This window comes from Xenopus laevis, chromosome 5S (genome assembly GCF_017654675.1).
Source record: "Xenopus laevis strain J_2021 chromosome 5S, Xenopus_laevis_v10.1, whole genome shotgun sequence".
NCBI classification, from domain to species: Eukaryota; Metazoa; Chordata; class Amphibia; order Anura; family Pipidae; genus Xenopus; species Xenopus laevis.
In genome coordinates, this window is record NC_054380.1 from 95,314,893 (window position 1) to 95,325,524 (window position 10,632).

At 39.1% G+C, this 10,632-nt stretch overlaps 1 protein-coding gene across 5 annotated transcripts in view; it reads left to right on the forward strand.

The window, feature by feature from the left end:
* Positions 1 to 8,219, forward strand: part of pex5l.S (peroxisomal biogenesis factor 5-like S homeolog) — a 146,772-nt gene extending 138,553 nt beyond the window's left edge. For all 5 annotated transcript variants that reach the window (XM_041564857.1, XM_041564859.1, XM_018264699.2 and 2 more), the window contains 4 exons: positions 728 to 925; positions 4,928 to 5,093; positions 6,683 to 6,840; positions 7,622 to 8,219. In XM_041564857.1, coding sequence (XP_041420791.1) covers positions 728 to 925; positions 4,928 to 5,093; positions 6,683 to 6,840; positions 7,622 to 7,826 — 727 coding nt within the window. In that variant the 3' untranslated portion in view covers positions 7,827 to 8,219. The remainder of the gene's footprint in view (positions 1 to 727; positions 926 to 4,927; positions 5,094 to 6,682; positions 6,841 to 7,621) is intronic.
* Positions 8,220 to 10,632: the final 2,413 nt, after the last annotated feature.

Genomic DNA, 10,632 nt, shown 5'->3' on the forward strand with positions numbered 1-10,632 from the left:
TGTTACTCACCTCTCTGCGCAGGTCCTGTCCACTTCGCTCACAGGCGCCATCTTCTCCCAAGCGGTCTTCTTCCTGGATTAATCAGCATCTTCTGGCGCATGCGCAGTAGGAGCATTTACCGGTACGGATCTACTGCGCATGCGCCGAATGTCACGAAGTGAAATCGGAAAACTTAGTGACTTTTGGCGCATGCACAGTAGATCCGTACCGCTAAATGCTCCTACTGCGCATGCGGCAAAAACACAGATCAAAGCAGGAAGATGGCGCCTGTGAGCTCCGTGGACAGGACCTGCGCAGAGGGGTGAGTAACAAGTTAGGGGCATTTTCCTGGCGGGACAGGTAGGCCAGGGGGGAGGAGGGAGGTGGGGCAACACAGGAGAGGGGGAGGGTTTTGCGCCCAGGGAATTCCTTCTCCTTTAAACCCTTGTTTGCATGGCCTTTAATAGTTTTCACTTTTATAAACTGCTTGTTTCAACCCCCTTTGCACCCTTTTGCACTCCCATTTGGGTGCTGCTGGCACAGGTACATATTTGGGGGTAATATGATACAGGGGACTATATGAATGGTAAGGTGGGAAATGGGAATGCAGGACCGGGTTGGGGGGCACTGATTGAAGCTCTTGCCTAGGGTGCCAAAATACCTTGGCCCAGCCCTGCCGCTGAGATAATCTTGCCGATAAGTAGCACAATATCCATGACAGACTTCTTCCCATTGTTTTCTCTACAGGTGCTTACAGCTACAACCAAATAACCTAAAAGCTCTCATGGCCTTAGCTGTCAGCTTCACCAATATTAGACACCAGCAAGATGCATACGAAGCACTGAGTAAGTGGGTTAAGCAAAATCCCAGATATAAGCACCTTGTGAAGGGCAAGTCAGGGTCCCCAGCGCTCGCCAGGAGAATGTCGAAGACTGTGTGTGACAGGTACAAGTTATTCTTATTCATAAAAAAGAAATGAAACAACATTTACTTGGCTGTTCAGTGGAATAGGTTAATGGGAAAGAATTACATATGGGTAAGGTGTGCAAGCAAACAAATTTCAGAGCATAACAATATTGTAGAGGAATGCTTTAATTTCATTAGAAATACTGGACCTTAACTACAGTGTACAAGAGTTGATATCCAAGTCAGGTCCATCTCTAAACCATTAGTTACAGAATGGGACATTTTCTAGTGATGCTACTGAATCCTTTTGGAAAAGAATATTTCATTCAAATTCATTTGTTTCAGTTGTACAGGTTAGGTTTTAGAGGAACCCAGACTTTGGCCTAATGACTGCATCATATGGGTTTCATTTAAAAAAAATTGGTGTAATTATAACCAACGTAACTACTGCAGAAAGCAAATTCTCGCTGCAAATTCGCTAATTTATTCGCCGACGGCTAAACGGGCAAATTTGCCGTGAATTCACGCCTGGCGAATAAATTCGCCCATCACTACTGCTCAGTTCAACTTTGTCATCCTTATCTTATTATAATGCAATAAAACTTCTCAATGGGTGACAGGTCTGAACTGCAGACAGACACCCAGACTTTATCAAGCTTTTGTTATAAGGTATAGGATCTATTATTTAGAATGCTTGGGACCTGAGGTTTTCTGTAAAAGGGATATTTCTGTAATTTGGAACTCCAATCCTTAAGTCTACTAAAAAAATCTAGTTGGAATGTTTTTCAACCAATAGGGATTCATGCAGCTTAGTTAAGATCAAGTACAAGGTACTGTTTTATTATTAAAGAAAAAATAAATAATTTTAAAAAACTATTGTCCTGGAGATACACCATGGTGTTGTATGACTCTCCCTTTTCAGTTGTCATAGTGATACTCATTTATTTTCATTGTTTGTGTTGTTGGGAAAATGCACAAATAAAAACCTTTAAAAAAGAGCCTTCCCATAAATCAGAGTTTTCTGGAAAATGGATTTCTGGATAAGGGCTCCCACACCTGTACAGAATGCAGTTTGGCATTGTCTTGTTGATTTAAGCAAGGCCTACCCTGTCATTGTCCAACACCTGCATATACAGCATTCAGCATTAATAAATTAACGGTGCCTTTACAGACGTGCAAGCTACCCACACCATGTCCCCTAATGCACCCCCATATGGCCACAGATGCTGTTTTTTGAACTGTGTGCTAATAACAAGCCTAATGGTCCTTCTCCTCTTTAGCCCAGAGGACAGGGTGTCCAAAAAGAATTTCAGATTTGTATTTATAAGACCACAGAACCCTTCACCTGAGTGCATCTTCATCACTTCTCCTAAGTCTTTCTGATATAAGAGTCCATAGAAGTCAGTGTTTTTTATGTTTATATATGGTTTCTTCTTGGCATTTGTGGATGCAGTGAAAAGTTGTGTTCACAGACAATGTTTTTCAGAAGTATTCCTGAGCCCATGCACTGATTTCCACTAGAAAATCATGTCTGATTTGAATGCAGTGCTGCCTGAAGGCACTAAGATCACATTCATCCAGTACTGACATTTGGCCTTGTCCTTTGTGTACAGAGATTTCTCTGGTTTCTCTAAATCTTTTTTGATATTAAGTACATCTGATATGTTGTCTTTGTAGCATTTGTAAATAAAAATAGGGTGTAAATTCTTATTTTATATTTTATGCAGTGTCCCAATTTCTTTGGGAAACCAAACATTTTTTGAAATGGACCTTACCCATTTATTATTTGATTGATGTAGAATTCTATTTCACCCATCCCATTTAGCAGAATGTAGTTAAATGTGTAATTGAGAACCTGTTCTGCTATTGGTACCTTGGGGCTGTCACTTTGTTTTTGATTGCATTCTACACCTCTAGGCAAGAAGCAAAGCTTATCCCTATAACCAGTTAATCCTTCCTTTAAATACAAATGAATCTGTATCACCTTAATCACTCAGACTGTTATAAGTCTTAATTTGTATCCATTGTGCTTTTTGGCTTTCCCTGAAAATCTGTTTCCCAAATCAACAAGCCTTCACTGATGTGGCATGTATAAAACTTAAACCACTTTGTTGGATTGGCGGAATTCATACATGACTGCAACCCTCCAGAGGCCATTGCCATTGTTTTAACATTTTCTATTGATATTTGTGACTGTTTTAATTGAATTGCTTAAAGGGGAACTGTCGCAAAAATGAAACTGTAATATAAACTTCACCACACTGAAATAAGAAACGTTCTAAGTACAATCAATTAAATATTCTGTACTGTTTCTGAAATAATCAAGTTTATCTTCACTATTCCTTTCTCAGCATTTGTTTCTCCTCATTCTGTCTTCATGCAGCAGTTCTCTACATGCAGAATTTGTGCAAAAGGCAGTTATGTTAGATTTTGTTTGTACTGGAATCAGTTATTTGAGTGAGCTTTAATTCATCTGCTAGGAAAGGAAGGAAAGCCCTAGGCTAGGAAAGCCCCCCCACATAAGATATATTGGATCTAACTGTCAATGAATATCTGACACCCAACTGCTGCATGAAGACACAATGAAGAGAAACAGATGCTGAGAGAGGGATAGAGAACATACACTTGATTTTTTTTTTTTAGAAATGATGCAGAATATTTAAATGATTGTATTCACAAAGTTTCTTATTTCAGTATGCTGCAGCTTATATTAAATTAAAATTTTCGCAGAAAACTGCACCAACCAAGGATTCTTCTCAGGAGCACCAATGAGCAATCATCTTTCTGCATCTTCTGTCTTTATTTGGGTGCACATGTGTAGTAGAATAAAGATGATAAAAAAGCTGCCTTTTTAAAGGACAAGATTCAATTTGAGATGCAATTTAATTCAGAACATTTTATGTCACAGTGTAAGGACTTACCCTGGTGGTCTAGTGGGGTCCACCGCCGCTCCTTTGGCATGGACGCCCACCGCGTTGTTCCTTTCTCCCCATTGCCGGCTTCCTCTAAGGCGCGCGCACCACGCACTTTCGTTTCTTAAAGGCACAGTGACGCTGATGTATGACGTCAGCGCGCAATGGCACCAAATTCAAAACTATAAAAGGGGAGTTTAGTCTACAGCACCTTGCCCATTGTTAGGTTCAATAAGTTGTTCCTGGTGCTTTAGTATATTGAATCCTGTTTGTTTGAGCTTCAGTGTATTGACCCTTGCTTTGCCTGACTACCCTGATCTCTCCAATCCTGACCTTTGCCTGCCTGATTACTCCGACTTCTCTAATCCTGATCCTGCCTGTTTGCGACTACTCTGAACTCTCTAATCCTGACCATTTGCCTGTCCACTGACTATTCTACGCTCTCCAACCCTGAATCTGGCCTGTCTGACGATTCTCTGCTTGTGCTGGCCCCTGCCTGTTCCTGGTGGTGTTCTTCCTTCCAGTATCTTGGTGAGACGATCATGCCTCTTAGCTCGTCCAGAACTGTTAGCTTAGATCCTCTCTCAATTAAAACCTGGTGGCATCCGATTAGCCGAGGGCTCCTCCCGAGGTGAAAGGCGGCGGTTAAAGGCAGAAGTGAGAGCCGAGACCAGGGAGCTTAGCTTGGGTTCTGGATATAGGGTGCCGAACGTGACACGTAGTTTATCTTGTGAAAACTCTATTGAAGTTTATGGGGAGAAACTGGAACTGAATTAGGAGAAAGGTTTTTTCTCTTTGAATTGGATTTTCTCCATGTGATAAACCATGAGATAACTTTTCTCACTGATATAAATCTGACTCAATGTGCTATTTTTTTGAGAAGGTTTTAATTATTATAAACAGTAAAAGGTTGATCCCTTTTATAGTTAAATCATATTAAACCATGGTTGGCCTGTGACCAGCCAGACAGGAATTAATACATTTGAAGTGTAAGTGTATCTGGCGCTATATAAATAATTGTTAATAATAATAATAATAATAATAATAATAATCAGTACATTTGAAATGTAATATATACTATGTATTTCACATTACTTATGTATTTGACTGTGTTTTTTTAACCTTTCAGTGTGTCCTTGGAAGAGGTGAAGGAGCTATACCTGGAGGCGGCACACCAGAATGGGCAACTCACAGACCCTGATTTACAAACAGGACTGGGGGTCTTGTTCAATCTCAGTGGAGAGTATGACAGAGCAGTGGATGCTTTCAACTCAGCCCTTGCTGTCAGACCAGAGGTAAATCAATTGCAGGAAAAATAGGAAAATGTATTTTTTCTAACTATAATAGCAGTATGTATTTGTAAAATGCATTAGTATTAAACGAGATGCAACAAGACGAGAAACAGAAGTAACCTTTTTGTCGTTGTTCCTGTTATTCTCAGAGCAAAACTGAAGCAGAACTTACCAATTATATGTCTAAGGCTTAAACAGAGACCATATTCACAGAATAATAATATAATAATCACACACAGGTGTGTTAGGATGTAATACAATGGTCACAATTAGCCAAAGACTGTGTAAGTAAAGGGGTCTGGTAAGGAGACAGCAACAAAGTACAGTATATCAAAATTAACTCCCAAAGGTATTGAAGCCATTGATTAATATTGGTGTCAACAATCCCCAACAAGGCCCAGTTTCTTGCCTTCCCAAAAGTCGTTGGTCAGTTATTACTATATTTTTATAAAGTACCAATATATTCAACAACACTCTACAATAAATGAGTTTATACGCATTGAATAAGCATAATTACATACAAAGCAGTTAATACAAGAGGTGAAGGTGGCCCTGACAAAAAAGCTTACAATCTAGTTCCCTTTTAAATGTGTTCATGGTCACAAAAATAAACCCTAAGGCAGGAATACCAGGAGAGACAAAGAACAAACAAATTTTGTTATGAATGGGCATAATGTCTAACTTATCTAAACCTACCAATATGTGCAGGGACAGTAACCTGGTTTCATTGATATATTGGACAGGGACATTAAAGTGTAAAGCTGTGTTAACAAGGTCTCCAGGTCTGAACAATTAGGGAATTTTTCCATTTGAAACTGAAATGTTCCAGTTTACTTGGTAAAGAACTTGGTAAAGAGGCTTTTCTAGCAAAAGTGAAGGTCTCAATGTTCTCTTCTAAAGGGTGAACCAGTTAAATCTCAAGTGGGATTTAAATATTCTGCTAGATAACAGAAATATACCACACTTGGCCTTGAGCATCGGCTGCTGGGAAAGGTAGTCACATGCATAAAAGTAAACTTCAGTATCCTGTTCATTAGAACTCCTGATTTCTGAATGTGAAGTCTGCGGTTTCAGGCTGAAACTAAATGCTAACTAAGAGGATGTCCTTCCCCATACACAGTACAGGGAGTCTTCGAGTTACATACTCCTGACTTACATACAACTCACACTTGCAAACGGGGGCTATTACAGTAACCTACTATGGTTAGCTTGATTTTTATTAGCATTTAGCTTCAATAAACCACCTGCCACAATCACCTCTAGTGGGTGTTGTCTGCTTCAGAGAACAGAAAGGTAACAATAAATACTATGTTAAAACAGACAAGTAAACATTTCAATATACATACAAATTCAACTTAAGAACAAACCTACAGACCCTATCTCGTACATAGCCCGGGGACTGCCTGTACAGAAGGCAGAAGCCTTCCCATGGATACTCTGGAGAGAGAAAATAGAAATCAGTAGGAGGCTGTGGTAGATATCTGGGGTTTAACCATTACTTTAAAGCATTTCACATCACTTTTATATTCCTCCAATTTAGTTTAGCACTCACAACTGTGATTATTTGAAATAAAAGAAATGTTTGTCTCCAGGACTACTCATTATGGAACCGTCTTGGAGCAACACTGGCAAATGGAGATCGAAGTGAGGAAGCTGTAGAGGCGTATTCCAAAGCACTTGAAATCCAGCCTGGCTTCATCCGATCCAGATACAATTTAGGAATAAGCTGCATTAACCTTGGAGCTTACAGGTCAGTAATACAAAAATGTATACAGTATGAAATATGTGCTTTGCTCAGAAGAGCCTGAGATAAGTGACTTGCTGATCTCTTTTCGTCAGTCAAATGTGATAGTGACTTTAGGGATGTGCATCTTTTATCTCCTTTTAATGTTGCACTTACACTTGAATTAAAAGGAAGTATTTGTTTCCTGCCTTAAACCCTCCTCCCCATAACCTGCACCTACTGTCATTTAGTGGAGGAGAAAATATATTGATATGGAGTTAGTAAACTATGTTGTTGACAACCTTGACTCCCATTCATGAACTGTGGGATACAGAGGAATTCATTTCAGCATCTGTACTTCCTCCCACTGGGAAGTCCTAATTTGATCACCCCATATTCATCAACCATTGGCTAGTGAAGGGCCTATGACCCGCATGCTAGATGCATTGAGGAGTTGCAGGGAGTAACTTCACCCCAGTATGTCTTAGGGTGATGATGTATTGTCTGCCCCAAAATCTGAAAGTAAAAGGCAAGTATGCCCTTCCTGTAACAAGTTACATTCTCAAATTTCAAAGGAGCCACTTAAAGACATAGCCACAGCCTCACTGATAAAGCACAAAAAAATATTTCCCATATGGCAGTTATGTTTGGTTGCATGCAGACTACCCCCTATAATCCTGAATGAAAGAAAACTATACTGCTGTGTGCAGGATGTGACTGCTCAAAACTGTTGTTTCACTTCCCTAAATACAAAACATGTTTTTAATTTTTACTTAAATTTGAGATGTCTGTGATATCTGTGTTACAGGGAAGCTGTCAGCAACTTTCTCACAGCCCTAAGACTCCAGAGAAAAAGTAGGACTCAACTGAAAATTCAGCCACCTGTGAGCTCAGGCAACATTTGGGCAGCATTAAGAATAGCCCTTTCCATGATGGACCAACCAGATCTTTTTCATGCTGCCAACGTGGGAGATTTGGATATCCTACTGAAAGCATTTAATATAGAATCTTGAAGGCATGCCCACTTATGAGACATTCTGGCAAAAAAATGTTCTTCATTGCAGACTTCAGATGGGAATCATATTCAGTACCATTAGAACAACAATAACCTGGATTTACTCACTTTATCCCCAAAGATTATGTTATTTCTGACACGAAAAGCACAAACCCTGGGGCCATGGTAAAGAACTTTTATATGAATATACAGATGAGATGGAACTTATCATGGCGGTTTATTTACATATATATTACTAAAATATTACATTACAGTTTTTTAGTTTAGTGACTGATGCTCATGGTTTCTATGGTATCTGCAGGCACCTGCTAAAGAAGATTAGCCCAGATACAAGGATACCTCTACCCTTCTTGGCTGGGTGTCTGCATGCTGAAGGTGCTGTATGCACAGTTACTCATTAGAAACACCTTCATACAGTCAAGGAGAAGTTTTGATTGGTGCATGACAACTGCAAAACTTAATATTGCTCTTTGTCTCTAGTTAATTTAAACCTATCCGTAAATAAGGCATAATTCTACTATTACAGTTTCTAAGCCATCTGCAAATACATCTATATATCAATACCATCTACTATATATCTACTATAACATATACTTACATTTACATAGAACTGGAAGCAAACACTATAAAACAGAAGGAATACTGTCTGCCACTTAAAAAACCATTGGCAACTTTTTTTCTGTTTCATATGTCTTGCTGTTTGGGTGATCAAATGCCAGTTAATAGAGGGAATGGTTAATGATGATGAGTGGTAAGTGGCACTAATCTCTTGGCCACTCATGTAGGACCAAATATTCCATTTTATTGTATTTTCTAAATATTCCGTTAATACTAAATCTTGAATTTCTCTTTCTCTCCTAATGAAATGATCAAATACTGTATTTTAGTCATTCCAATCTCTGGTTGAGGGTACCTACCTTCCTAAATGAGGTACTCATACCATGGCTTATCAGAACCTGGTTCTAAGCACAATCCAGCTTTCATATGCCCATCCTCCACCCCCCATTCTAGAAATCTTACCCATGTCGGTTGCACAGCCAAGGTACATCTGCCCCAACTGGGAAAGTATGACACTGCACCTCGAACATAGGTGGAGAAATCGGCACGTTCATACACTCATCACTGAAGTACTGAATGACAGTTGCTTGCTGGGTACTTGGAGAAATGTCTACATTTCAAAAATGTCCAGACACTTGCCTTGGGAATATCTCAGTCCAAAACAATATTCGGAGTTTGATCTTCACTTTGTTACTATAACATTGTCTTCTTTTCTAGAACAGCTTTCCACTAGGTGATGAAGCATTGGTAATGGTAATAATGCCCATAAGAACATTAGTGAGCCTGGGCATTGGTGCTGGGTGATCAGCCCTGGCTCAAAGTTGTTGTTGTAATTAATCCAACAATTGGGTTGAGCTCAGGTCTCTGTGTTGACGAATCAAGTTATTTTACTCCCATCTCAGCAAGCTAGTCTGCATGGGCCTTGCTTTGAATATAAGGGTATTATCAAATATAGAATCAAATATAAAGGGTAATGTGTAGCTTTCCTTCACAAATTCTTATAGTTTTTATTTCACTCAAACCCATACAACCAGGCCTACCATCACTACTTTTAAATTCTGTAGTCCAAGTCCCATCATAGAATACCTTTACAAAGCAGCCATACATAAAATAAGCCACGTTCACTCCGACATCACCAGTTTTTGGTACCCTGCTGTTCAAATACGCTTCATTACCCAGATCTATATTTGACATATCATGTTCTTTGATTCAAACTGACAGCAAATGAGATAAGCAGTACCCAGTGAGAATATGTTCTACTTTGTGAACATCTCTTGCACTGTTTCTCAAATATACCTCCCATATTATATAATGCATGTTCACCCCTGGATAAGAGAGTACTGGATTTTCATTGTCTTTTTTGTGAGTGTGCTTTTAAGGAATTATTTTATTCCATCCGTTTCCAACTTCTGCCTCAATTTGGCACTGAATTGACATTTAATTTCATTTAGTCACTTGAACTGTTTTTAGCGTATACAGAATGCATTATGCACTCCATTGTTCAATTGTTGACTGCAAAGGGTCAAAATCGTTCAAGTCGCAAACTGCAGTACTACATTTTTATTTTTGCTTGCGGCTAAGGCTGGTTTTTTTTTGTAATTTAATTCAAGTGATATGACCGGAGCTACATAAAGCCCTTACAGTTACTAAGGAGTACTTGCCTTTTAAAGTGGTGCTCTAATTCAAATGATTTGCACTGAATTTTCTTTGACACCCCACCCCCCCATTCAGAGTGCAGATCACTGAATTGTAGCCATAGTAGAGAAAAAGAAAAAAGCAAACGTTTTCAATCTGGCGTTCATAAAAATTCATCATTTTGTTATTTTCTATCTATACAGTTATCAGATCTACCCAAGTCTTCCTATTAATCAAGTCATGTCTCTGGCACTCCTGGACTATATAATGTAATATATAATACGATGCCCTACAGGATTTTATATTAGTGTGTATGTCTCTATTCTTCTTGGCTCACTCTGCTTTCTGATTAGTTTCCTCTCCTTGATATGGAACGGTGATTGCCTTGTTCATCTTAAAAATAACCATCGTTTGATTGCTCCGCTTATGTTTAATTGCCTACATATTTCTCATCACCTCTTTTTCTGTAAAGTTCAGGTGTTGATAGACAGTTCAAGATTTGTCATAAAACTAAAGGTAAAGGAATACATATAATTATTCCAGTCATTTGTAAGCAGCCTGTTCACTGAGCTAAATGTGTGATTCTTTCTAATACTACAGAGGAAGCAGGC